The sequence below is a fragment of the Podarcis cretensis genome (genome assembly GCF_951804945.1).
Source record: "Podarcis cretensis genome assembly, chromosome: 4".
Classification (NCBI taxonomy): domain Eukaryota; kingdom Metazoa; phylum Chordata; class Lepidosauria; order Squamata; family Lacertidae; genus Podarcis; species Podarcis cretensis.
The window spans coordinates 75,653,740-75,666,721 of record NC_137173.1 but is presented as its reverse complement, the minus strand read 5'-3'; the positions used below and the strand labels follow the sequence as shown (position 1 = coordinate 75,666,721).

Below are 12,982 nucleotides of genomic sequence, written 5' to 3'. Positions count from 1 at the left end.
AAAAAAAGAACTTTTCTGGCCCTTTTTTAAGTGAAAATTTTCAAATCACAGCATGAAAATTAATTGTTCTGGCAATGTTTGATTCAATATTTAGCCTGGCCAAATCCGCAAGACATTCCTGAGGCATTGTAGAGCTTAAATAATTCTTAATTAGCTTAAGTTTGCTAAATGACCTTTCTCCAGAAGCTGCTGTTGCTGACATGGTTAATAGCATTCTTAAGCTAAACACAAACATTTTGGAAACAGGCCACCAAGTTTGTACTCTGCTAATAAGTTCAACAGATTTAATGGCCTTAACTGTGAATTTTCAAGATTTTCTTTATGTATTGAGGATAAATGTCACATTTCTTTTCCAAAATCATCACCATTAAGGTCAGCAGGATATTGCTCTAATAAAGCAAAAGCTTTTCTTTCCACATCCCAGACGTGGTGATATATTTCCACAAGAAATCAACTTTTTTTCCTGCTAACTGCTTAACAGCAAATGTAATAAAATGCATTTTCTGAAGTAGACTCCTTCTGGAGTACCACCTGTAGCATTTCATTTCTTCCAAGTTAGCATCAGGTGATGTCATCCTGCAGCCTTGCCTTCATGCACCAAACTCCATCACATTTACAGGAGAGTTTTATTATTACATTTAGGTTGTTTGGTGCCACCAATTCGGCTTCATTCCACACTTGTTTCCTGTTGTTTCGAAGTTTTGTCAGCTCTGTGAGGAGAGCTTCTACAGTGGCTACTTCAACATCCAGTGTTGCCTTTCTAGCCTGGATGGCCTTGTTGCAAATATCTATGCCAGCTAATATTTTGTACCACACAGATGACATTAACACACTGGCAAAAGATGTCAAGCATAATGAAAACTCTGTGGACTTCGTTTCTTGTTTTGGCCGTCAAATTTAGCTCTAGGAGATTTTCCAGTACTAATTCAATGCCAGGCAAGTGAGCTGCAAAAAGACTTGCACGTTCATTTAGTTGTGGAAGAAGTGGTAAAGACTAGTAGTAATATTTCCGTACTTTAGTAATCAAAAGTGTACCAAGTGTGGTACTTTAGTACCAAATGTGGCAACTCTGTATTAGATTCTATCATACACAATAGTGCAGAAGTGGTTGCCATGGTGACATAGAAAAATGGACCAGTGGTGGGGTAAATATGACCCCACTTATCCATTTAAAGGTTATGATGCGGTGATGCTATGATGAAAGAAAATAATACTATTCATTATACCTTCACATTTCCCAATACTACACAATATTATGGATCGTAATTTCTGTGAATTACAATACATAAAACCATGTAGGCTCACACAAAATGAGCACACTAGTATTTAAGACTTGCAATCAAAATCAACACCTTTTGACAGAAAGAGTCCAAATTAAAATAAATGGAGATTATCCAGTCTTCTATTCAAGGTATTAATAAAGCAGAGCACTGTTAAATATCGTAGGTGGTAGTGGTGAGTTGGTTGAGTGGGTTATTTTGCTTTTGCTTCTATTACACCTTTGGAAATACAATTTGAACCGATGCAAATATTAACCACTTCCTGATTCTTAGGAGGGTTGTTTGGAAAAGGTAATTATACCAGGTGTAGACAGTTCTTCATCCATTCATGATGACAATGGTGGCAATGAGCTACTTTGCCCGGCGCTATTAGCGCCAACACTCACTGCCCTTCCCGCACTCCTCTTCCTCCACCACTGCACACACCCAAGCCAAACAGTGTCCCCACCTGTTGTATTCTTGGAATCACATATAATATCAGTTGTGGGGACTGGTGCGCATGGAAAACAGCTTAAAGAGCCAAATGGAGTTAAGTGGGCCAAATGTGGCCCACAGGCCAGAAGTTCTCTGCCCCTGTGGTTGAGCATTACAGTGGTACCTTGGGTTAAGAACTTAATTCATTCTGGAGGTCCGTTCTTAACCTGAAACTGTTCTTAACCTGACGCACCACTTTAGCTAATGGGGCCTCCTGCTGCCGCGCTGCCACCGCGTGATTTCTGTTCTCATTCTGAAGCAAAGTTCTTAACCCGAGGTACTATTTCTGGGTTAGCGGAGTCTGTAACCTGAAGCATCTGTAACATGAAGCGTCTGTAACCCGAGGTACCACTGTATCTGCAAACCAGGCCATTGTCTCCACAGTCTGGCAACTGCTCTTTCTTGGTCTTTCTCTCATTCCTTTCCCTCGTTCCACTTGCATTGTGCTGAGAGGATCCTTTGGTGCCTGTTCACAAGCAATGTGTGGCCGAAAGGAAGTAGGAAGAAGTGGCAGGCAGTTCCTTCAGCTCTGGATTCCTTTCTTACATTTCCGCTCCACTTATTATCTTGGACGTGCTTTCCCAGAATTTGACTTCCGGTCTGTCTGGGATTTGCATTGTCAGTGGCTTCTTCTGGTTAACTATTCTATACTGCCCTATTCATTTGGACCTGATTCTTGGCTTGTCGGACCTGAACCCCAACCAAAGGCACTTCCACACAACCTATTTATTGAGCTTTCATCCTGTTTTGTCTGTAGGCAGGTTAGATGATGCTGGTTACTTAATGAGCATTCGTTCTGATTTGTTTACAGAGAAATGCCATGCAGCACATTTCTCCATCATGCTTCTTATTGCACCACCTCCCCATTTTGGGGGACTGGGTGGGTTTGTGGTGCAAGACCTCCCATTCAGCTATTATTGTGCAATCTGAATTGGAGATTGAATCCCACCCAAAATACCGACAGTCTGAAACTGCTCCTATTCTCTGTGTAATCCAAACACTCCAGTGACATATTGACTTTGGTGAGACTGTGAAAAGCCCTGATACATACTGATTAATAAGTGCTTCACAGAGTAGAAACAACAAACCCTCCATGTATCCCTATTTTCCAGGGACAGCCCTGGATTTACAGAAGCCATCCCAGTTTCTGATTTGATCTTGGAATGTCCCGCTTTTCCTTAGGTTGTCGCTATTTTCATTGGAGAAATGTTGGAGGGTATGGTAGGACCAGGGCTTTTTTCAGCTGGAACTTGCCGGAACTCAGTTCCAGCACCTCTCAGGTGGGCGCCATTGCCATTATAAGAGAACAAGGCAGGCATTCATGGTGATTTCTGGCACCTCTTTCTAGAAAAACAGCACTGGGTAGGACATCCCTATTTTCATCGGAGAAATGTTTGAGGGTAAAGATAAAAGTTAATGACTGCAAAGCACTTTGTTGACTAAAAACTACTGTGGCAAGAGTGGGGAACCTCAGGTCTTGGACGCAGGTGCAACTCTATACCTGCCCTTTGGGGCTCTCCTCAGCCACACCCCCTTTCCTGATGCCACACCCCTTATCAGCCCTATTTCATACCCTCCTTGAGTATGTCCTGTCCCTAAAACCCTGGAGAGCTGTTGTCAATAGTGAGCCAGATGTAAAAAGCATCCCACATTCCTAAGTGATAAGCATGCAAATCAGGATCTCAGCTGCAAGGGGAATCTGTTTATTTATTCTGTGGTGAAATAAATGACTGCAACCTCAGGTGCCAAAAAAAGCACTCTACTCCTTTCAGTAAGTATCTTCTCTAGGGCTGCGGATAAACAAGGCCAGGATAAATGGGTGAGTGGCTTGTGAGCTGTAAGACAGCTTCGTCTGACTTACACAGGACTCTCAGTTAAATGAAAAGCTAGGAAGCATTCAACTCAGCTTCCTCACTCAAGAAACAATATCAGTGGTCAGCAGTGAAAGGCATGGGTTGCCTCAGGCCAATGGCCAATGGCCAATGTGTGGCTGTTAACTTGCAGGACTGGTTATGTTTTGGCTTGGGGGTGGAAGTGAAGAGAAAGCTTCAATGAGACATACAGTGGTACCTCGGGTTAAGAACTTAATTCGTTCTGGAGGTCGGTACTTAACCTGAAACTGTTCTTAACCTGAAGCACCACTTTAGCTAATAGGGCCTCCTGCTGCTGCCGTGCCACCAGAGCACGATTTCTGTTCTCATCCTGAAGCAAAGTTCTTAACCCAAGGTACTATTTTTGGGTTAGCAGAGTCTGTAACCTGAAGCGTATGTAACCCGAGGTACCACTGTACTCCTGTATGATGGAGTATGTCCTACCCTCCAACATTTCTCCGATGAAAATAGGGAAGTCCTAAATAATAATAATAATAATAATAATAATAATAATAATAATATATACCCCACCCATCTGACTGGGTTTCCCCAGCCATTCTGGGTGGTTTCCAACATATATAATGACACAATAAAACATTAAACACTTGGAAACGTCCTTATTCAAGGCTGCCTTCAGATGCCTTCTAAAGGTTGTATAGTTACTTATCTCCTTGGGTTGCGGGGTCACATAACTCCATACCTTCCAACATTTCTCTGATGAAAATGGGGACATCCTAAGGAAAAGTGGGGCATTATGGGATCAAATCAGAAACCTGGGTGGCTTCTGTAAATCCGGGACTGTCTCTGGAAAACAGGGACAGTTGAATGCTCTGTTTCTCAGGTATGTGGTCTGAGCTGCAGTCCAAGGTATCATTGGTCGAAAAGCTGGGAAACCTTTCACTGCCTCTTGAAGCCGTTGACATTCTAGAAAATTACATGGGATCTGTATTATGAGACACGGCACATTATTTTCTGAAAGGTGAGCGGCAGGTTTTACAAAGCAAGTCTTTCATTTTCAGCAAGGTCAGTGATGCTGCCTAATTTCCTTATAGGTACTTGGGCTTGTGCCTAGCCTGTCTCCCAATTCAATGGATGTTACAGAAAATAGAAGTGCTTTATGCAGTTGATCTGCAGAGATTAGGGGGGGTGATGTGCTGATTTGCTTTGATATGCTGAGTCAGTGTCTGTTGATGCCATCATGGAGTCTTTGAATAGTTTCCTTTTTCTTTAGCCTACATGACTAACTGCAGTTAAAGATGGGAGAGGATTTCATTCGATCGGCGTTTTTGAACACGCTGATTTAATTCACACCTCTTGGTCTAAGACACAGATTGGAAAGTAATTATCCTTCAGAGTACGCACTTCTGCAGAACTTTACAGTACAGTTCTCTGCTCAGGAAGAGAATGTGTAATTTTATTCATTGCATATTTTAGGATAAAATACATTTAGAAAGGCATACGTTGAGATAAAATATGCATTGAAATGGTATTTTGAAATAAAACATTTAAATGTTCATATGGATTTTAAAATTATTATTATCGCAGCTAAATGTGGAGACACCGGATGGGATTGATTTATAATTGAATATGTGAGAAACAGATCCAGACTGGAAACTAATCGATCCATCTGTATTTAGAGGCAAACCTAAATGCGTGTCTTTATAATAATGGCATACCTTCCATTGTAAACTGTGCACAGTACTTCAATGGAGCAAAATTTAGTGATCTAGCTTATTCAAGCTGAATAATTTAAGGCAATGGAAGACTAATGCAGATGCTGTACTTCTTGAACGGAAAGTTTGCACAAGAATTGATATTTGTGCTGGCCGCTTTAAATGTAAACATTGCATCCTAGTCTGGAGGCCCTAAGCCAGGCTTCCTCAACCTCGGCCCTCCAGATGTTTTGAGACTACAATTCCCATCATCCCTGACCACTGGTCCTGCTAGCTAGGGATCATGGGAGTTGTCGGCCAAAAACATCTGGAGGGCCGAGGTTGAGGAAGCCTGCCCTAAGCTACTGAAGGTAATGGGGCGCTTTATATGTCCAGCTGTCCTTTGTCAACAACAAATTGTCGCTGTTTTTTGTGTTGAATATATGCTATATGGTAATTTCTGGACCTAATAGGTATCTAAAGCCATTTGCACATAACAAAATATGTATTACTTACAATCATCATAGGAGCCTACACAACACAAAACACTGTTGCTGTATGTCGTTTTTATTTTATTTTATTTTATTTTATTTGTTATTTTATTTTATTTTATCTTATATTTTGGAAATGTACATCCAGTTTTTTCCCCTTTAAATTTTTTGGGGGCTCCCAAGAGCGTGGGGCCCTAAGCTATCGCTTGATTAGCTTATACGTAAATCCAGCACTGTTCCTGGTCAGCTGGTCATGTGGAGGCAATACCATGCATTGGCTTCTGCTTCAGCGTGTCATAAAAAGCTCAGTTGTTTATGTTATGCAGCAGGAGAACCTATGACCCTCCATCAGCCCCAGCCGGCGCTGTAAATACAAGGGATGATGGGAGTTGTAGTTCAATAACATATGGAGGGTCATGGGTTTCCTGCCCTTGTTCTATAGACCATGGGATTGCTGATTCAGCACTGGATTCCATGATGATGATAAAATAATTTTATTAAAGATTTTATTGGTTTATGAAAGTATGTGCATTGTCTCTTTTTCAGGTTGCAAAGTCTTTTCTACAGATCTGTTACATTTGATAGGAGACATCAATGTTGTACCCCTTTTTATAGAAAACACGCAGATATGAAAACAGAGACAACAAACGAAGCTTAGCTAGAGGCAGCAATGCTTCTGAATATCAGTTGCTGGAAGCAGCAGGAGAGGGGAGAACATTTTTTTTGTGCTTGGGTCCCGCTTGCAGATTTCCCACTGAGGCATCTGGTTGGCCAGCGTGAGAATGGGATGCTGGATTCGATGAACTCCTCTTATCTTCTTATGTCTGGCTTTATACAGTGGCCTTATTTTAAGGGTATCAGTGCAGCAAAGATCAGCAAAGATACATATCACAATATCACAAAATAAGTCAAGTTTGGAGCTGGGTGTTTGGAAGGTAGTACATTGTCAACCTGTTTTGTTCCAGCAATGATGACTTTAAATATGCTTCTGGCTGCAAACTGGAGTAGAAATCTGGATCCAGCTAGATGGGACCCTCAAGTCCCCCAGACCACTTTGACAGGTAGCTAGGACCTCTCAAACTGCCAACCACCCAGCAACACCATGACATCTGATTATATAATGTCAAGGGAAGGAATTGGCAGCTTGCTCTAAACGTGCTCCCAATTCTTTATAAGCATGGCCTTTTTCTGTTGCTCTGCATTGCCTAATTATGAAAAATGTTGGCCTTTGGCTACAAAGGAAATACCAGGGTATGCTCCCGGTTTTTCTTGCTTTTGGTGGTGGACCAATATGCAAGGTCCAGTGGGACCAGTTAGGCCCAAAGGCTGGAGGTTCCCCACCACTGGTCTAAGCCAGGGTATTTTTAAAAATGCTTTGAAGCCATGCATGGCTTGGGACCTTCATACCTTCCTGACTGCCTCTCCACTTCTGGATCACTGTTGCCATCTTTGTGATGTGTTTGGATAGTGTTGGCCATAAAACGAAGGTTTTCTCGATATTGACCCATGTTTGTGGAATTTTCTTTCTGCAGAGGTGTGAGAAGATACTCTTCTGATGGTTTCTGGGAGGAGCATAAGCCTCTTCCAACAGGGTTTTGGTTGACAAAATTGCTCTTTCCTTCATTTCTTGTGGCTGTTTCTCTGTTGTTACTGAGTAACGTTGCTGGTTTAGAATTGTATTTTGTGTTCTTCTAAGCCATTATTTATTTTCTTCAGAGATGTGGAACATAACATTTTAAATAAATAAAACACATTAATTTGTGCAGGTCGAGGGCTCTTGCTTCGGTCCCGTAGAAATAAATGGGACAAATTCTTCATGTGACACAAGTCTCATTGGTTCGAATTGGACTAAAGAGTGATGGACTTTTAGGGTAAAATCTGCACCGTACATTTGAGACATTCGCTCCTGGTTCTCTGCCTTCTGCCTGTTTTCTTAATCTCAGTCTTCTTATTTGGGAGCCAGGTGCAAAAGTGGCCAGGACTCTTGTATCTTTAACAATGGATGAAATTCCCTCTTCTATACAACTATTAAAAGTCTAGGAGCTCTACCTTCTTTTGCACCTGGCCACCCAGCAAAACCAGAAGATGCAGTCCAACAACATCTGGAGGACCCCAGGTCGTTTGCCTGTTTTCTGTGCGATAGGTCTATTGAAGAGCCAATAACTAGCTGAATGATAAAAAGAAACATGCATGGATATGTAATGGTATGATTAATGTCACTTCTAGTTTGCTGAGACGGCTGTCTTAAATGTTAGGGAGCAAAGTCCCTTTGAACTTTGGGAATGACTTCTGAGCAAAACAATGCCACAATTTCTCTGCATAAGTTCCCCATCTCCTTTTGGTCTTTTTATTCTGTTGATTTTTTTAATAAAAGAACTTTAAAGTCTCTTCTCTGTAATGCAGGATTCACAATGCATTCTTTGTGTATTTCAGGTACGGTTTGGAGGCTGATATGTAAAGCAAAATGGCTAAAGTTGATACCTATCACTCCTGTCCTGCGATCCATAGGCTGTCTCTGAAGACTATCAACGATGACCCTGATGATAAGCTTGCAAATGGATTTACCAGGTAAACTCGGTTCTGTGATTCAACATAGCCTGACTCCCAAATAAAGCACAACCTGAAACCCAAACATTATGGGAATATAGTTCACAAGGGTTTCCAACATGGTGCCTATGGGCACAATAATGCCCTTGAAGCCATTGCCTGCTGCTCAGAAAAACTCTTGAGTCCCCTCCTCCACTCACTGCCCACTTGGTCATGAGAAGATGTCTCCTGGTATTCATTTGCTCTCTGCACACCCCACCACAGCCTCACTGTGCCTGGGCCCAGAAATGGCTATGTCAGATCATAAATACAAATGCCAGCCCACTAATTTACCTCGTCATGCACTCCTGTGCAGGTTTACCCAGAAATAAGCCCCATTTAAATCCATAGGATGCCTTCTACCCCATCTAAGTAAATGTCGAACTGTAGCCTTAACAGTGCAATCCTAACCATGGCTGATCAGAAGCATTGGATTCAATGGAACTGACTCCCAGATAAGTGGGTTCAGGTTTGCATTCTGAGCCATATAATGGATTTCCTCCTCTACCCTCATCTCAGAATGGATTTTAGTATCTGTTGATTTTTTTGAGCATGTGGGCTTTGATTCTGACTGGATTTCTACAGTCCCCCCACCCCCACCCCCCGGCTCACCTATTGTTTTCTGCCTTGACCATCTAGGATGGGTCTGGCAGAAAATCTAATAGATGCGAAGACAATGCATCTGTCAGTAAGTTCCGTCTGGCAAAATTCTTGTGGACATCAAGCGATGCGGAACTGAGGCGGAAGATTATTAATGTGCTGCGTTTTTCATAACGTCACCCGTGACAGTAATAGCACTTGTGACTTTGGAAGGAATGCATGTTCCTCCACGGTTGTTGCCTAATTGGGAGAGCTGGAGGAATAGCAAGTGCATGTCAAATGGGGGCTAAATGTGTTGTTCTTTCGGGTTTTACTCTTTGATTCTCAAGGACCCGCTCGCTGTGTGAGGAGGACACGTCTCCCGAATTGCACAGAGTCATTTCCATGGAGACGGGCGGCCTGCCTGAATCTCGAAGAAGCTCGTTCTCAGGCAGCGGAGCGATGGCTAGGTAAGCTACGTTTGGGAGATGGCATGGCAGTGACCTTGCAAGAGGTTAATGGGATCTTGCACTGGAAGCAAAGGGGTGGGGCGGGGCTGGCCAGTGAAAATGCCTAAGAAACAAATTTTTCGTTCATATCAAACTATTATAGAAGAAATGGACGATAAATTGATCACCATCTGAACTATTAGGATCATAAGAGCCAACTCCTAGGGACCAATGGGTCGTTGCCCCCCCCCATAAAATATTATTAGTGGGCCAGGCCACCCCAAAGTTGAGGGGCATTGCCATTCAAATGGTGTGTGTGCACTGCGCCATATGATTGACTGTGCTTAGTTTCTCCTCCCAATATTTTATTCAAGTTGGCACCCCTAATTAGTATTGGGGGCGTGCTGCACTGGGCGATTAAGGTGGTATTCAAAGCATGTTCTTTTTAGTTCCTTGAGAGAATGTAAAATTGAAAGTGAAATCTTGGTGAAACATTTTTCAGTTTTCTATCAGAAGTCACATTTTGTATTTGGCATAACTCCCACTTCAACAGTTTTCATGGGAGGTGGTGGGGAACCACAATCTTCTGAAAGGTCTCAAAGCCACCATGGGGCTTGTCTCAGCACCAGGTAAATTGAGGCTGTGTGGAGCAGCACTAAGTCCTTGCAAAATGTTACGTTCTCTTCAGTGTTTTGTTGATTGTGCGTCTGACATATGGGAAAGCATCCAGCTTTGCAAATATTGGCACAAAAATGCTGGGTGGGTTCCCTTTTATCATCACGGGTGTGTGTGTGTGTGTTCTTTTTCCAGAATATAATTTGGACGAAAGCAAAATGTTCACTGTGCAACTTTGACAAAGAATTGTTACTTATCATGTAAGCAGTTTTAGGTTATGTGAAGGAGAGTGTTTTGTTATTGTTGTTGGAGAAACCCATGCTAGCAAAAATAGCTTTGTCTCTGCATTAGTAGTGGGGAGAACACAGAGCATGAAAGCTTTTCGTTGGCTTCCTTTGGACTTAATCCGTCCTATGAATACTTCAATAGCGCAAGGTTCAGCTACATGTTTACATTATGGGACCAGCCCTACTTTTAGCCAAAGTGGGGAGGCCACCTTGGGCAGATGTTTTGGGGTGTCATGAAATGGTAGCAAATGCTATTTATTATCTTTGTTGCCTAGGAAAAGGAGAAGTCATGTAGGATTTTCTGGCTGCAGTGCCATAATAACTTGAATAGCCCTGGTTAGATGTGACAAATTATACATATATCCCCCTGTGCACATATGTGTAATATTTACTTCAGATGTTGAAATGTAAGGACGTTTTATATTGAAGTGTAGACATCCACCTCATCAAATGGAAATACATCAAAATGGAAGGAGTGAGGTGTTGGTGCTGACTTTTGAAGCCCTAAACAGCCTTGGCCCAGTATACCTGAAAGAGCATCTCCATTCCCATCTCTCAGCCCGGACACTGAGGTCCTCCTCTGAGGGTCTTCTGCTGGTTCCCTTACTGCAAGAAGAGAACTTACGGGGAATCAGGCAGAGGGCCTTCCCTGTTTTGGGAAGTTTTTAATGTTTGATGTTTTACTATGTTTTAATATACTCTGCAAGCTTCCCAGAGTGGCTGGGGAAACCCAGCCTGGTCAGTTTGTACTGCCTAGCTGTTCCCTCCATCCTTTCAGGTTATCGTGGTTCATCTTATCACTGCGATCCTGGGCCAGGAGGAACTTGCATCATGAAGACCAAAGGCCAGATTCCTTTCTTGAGCGAATCCGAGGGCCAGAACTCAAAGACATTCCCAGTAGAGACAGCAACACCCAGCTGAACTACGATGAGGCAGATGGACTGAAAAAGTAAGAGGATACAGCTTCTGTGGGAAGATATTTGCTTGGAACGTTGTGTTTACAGAGGGAAACTTAGTGCAAGTGCTTTTCTCCTTGGAAAAAGGGTGTCAGTACTCACCCATGCAAGGGAGGATTCTCGGACTCTACCAGAGCATTGTGCCTTCTTTCCTAAGCTGGGAAGAAGCTTACTGGACTTTGGGAAGGAGCTACGAGGCTCTGATTTTTTTTAAAAAAACATTGTTTAGTGCAGTACTGATAGGTACTGAATACTGCATGGGGAAACTTTGGTCCTCCAAACGTTTTTAGGTTCCAACTCTCATCATCCCTGACCACTGGCCATGCTGGCTGGGGCTGATGGGAGTTGGAGTTCAGCATCCTCTGGAGGACCAGAACTTCCTCGGCCCTCCTGTAGACAATCCTAAAAATCAATTGGAAGTCTCCCCATTAGCTTTAATGCAATGTGACTTGCACCAGTCATGTATAAGGGCTACAAGTCTATATCAATAGTTTTCGGTGAATGCACCCATTCAGTCATACTCCTGATCTTGTAGATTTATGGCTGGATCCTTTCTATGACTTCCGCTCCAGGCTTCCAGACTGAACTTGGTTGCCCATTTTGAAATATGGATGGTCTGCAATGCATGGCAAACAGAGCTGTTTACTCAATCTTCCATATTTTACACCAGGGCTGAGGAACCTGTGCAGATGCTGCTGGCTGCAACTCCCACAATCACTGCCCTTTGACCCTGCTGGCTGTGACTGATTGGACTTGCAGTTCACCAATATCTGAAGGACCACAGGTTCCCCAGTCCTGTTTGATGGCAAATGAAACCAAACTTCTGCAGTGAGAATAACAATGCAGATGAAATAAATTTGCAGAGATGAATCAATTTTGCCTTTTCGGCAAAAATGACCATACGCCCAAGATTCATTTCTCCTCCCCACCCAAAAAAAGCTCACACTGTCGGGCAGGAAACAATGCGTGGAAAGTGAGAAAGGAAGGGCATAGAGGCTGGGATCTGACCATTGGTAGAATTGAGGGAGGAGAGAATGGAAGCTGGTGGGGAGAAAATGAGGACAGGACACAGCACAGGAAGCTGCATTGTCCCAAGTCAGACCATTGGTTCATCTTGTTGGTATTGTCTGCACTGACTGACAGCAGCTGTTCAGAGTTTCCCAACCCTACCAGGAGATGACAGCAAGTGAACCTGAGACTTTCTGGGTGCATATAATGTGCACTACCAACCCATGCTAACCATCCTTCTCCAGCAGCCTTGTCCATTGACACTGGAACCTTGCCCGGGGCTCTGTGGTGTCTCAGCTTTCCCCAAATATTGCTTATTTAGGTTTTCAACTTTTTCTCGCCCCTTGGACTACCGAATCAGAAACGAGCCCTTAGAATGCTGCATTGTGTGGCACAGGAACACAGAGTCTGTGATCCTCCCCATGTTCTTGGCTTCCATCTCCCATCAGCCCCAGCTAGTATGGTCCATTGTGAGGAATGATGGGAGTTGTAGTCCAACAGCGTCTGGAAGGTCACATTCCTGGTGCAGTAGGCACCACCGAATGTGCTCGGGGCTGGCTGTTTCTCAGGTCCCTGAGCTTGTAGAATGTCTACACCTTATACAGTCAAGGAGATATTTCTAAACATTTGCTCTGTGTGTTGACGGTATTTAACCATTTTAAGTAGTAGCCCCTGGATGATTAAAAGAGGGCATAGAATCTTAGAACTGTAGAGTTGGAAGGGACCACAAAGGC

The 12,982-nt window shown here is 43.1% G+C and overlaps 1 protein-coding gene across 2 annotated transcripts in view; it reads left to right on the top strand.

The window, feature by feature from the left end:
• Positions 1-12,982, top strand: part of CNGA3 (cyclic nucleotide gated channel subunit alpha 3) — a 35,972-nt gene that overhangs the window by 11,838 nt on the left and 11,152 nt on the right. For both annotated transcript variants that reach the window (XM_079972663.1, XM_079972662.1), the window contains exons 2-4: positions 8,202-8,336; positions 9,284-9,403; positions 11,063-11,233. In XM_079972663.1, coding sequence (XP_079828789.1) covers positions 8,233-8,336; positions 9,284-9,403; positions 11,063-11,233 — 395 coding nt within the window. In that variant the 5' untranslated portion in view covers positions 8,202-8,232. The remainder of the gene's footprint in view (positions 1-8,201; positions 8,337-9,283; positions 9,404-11,062; positions 11,234-12,982) is intronic.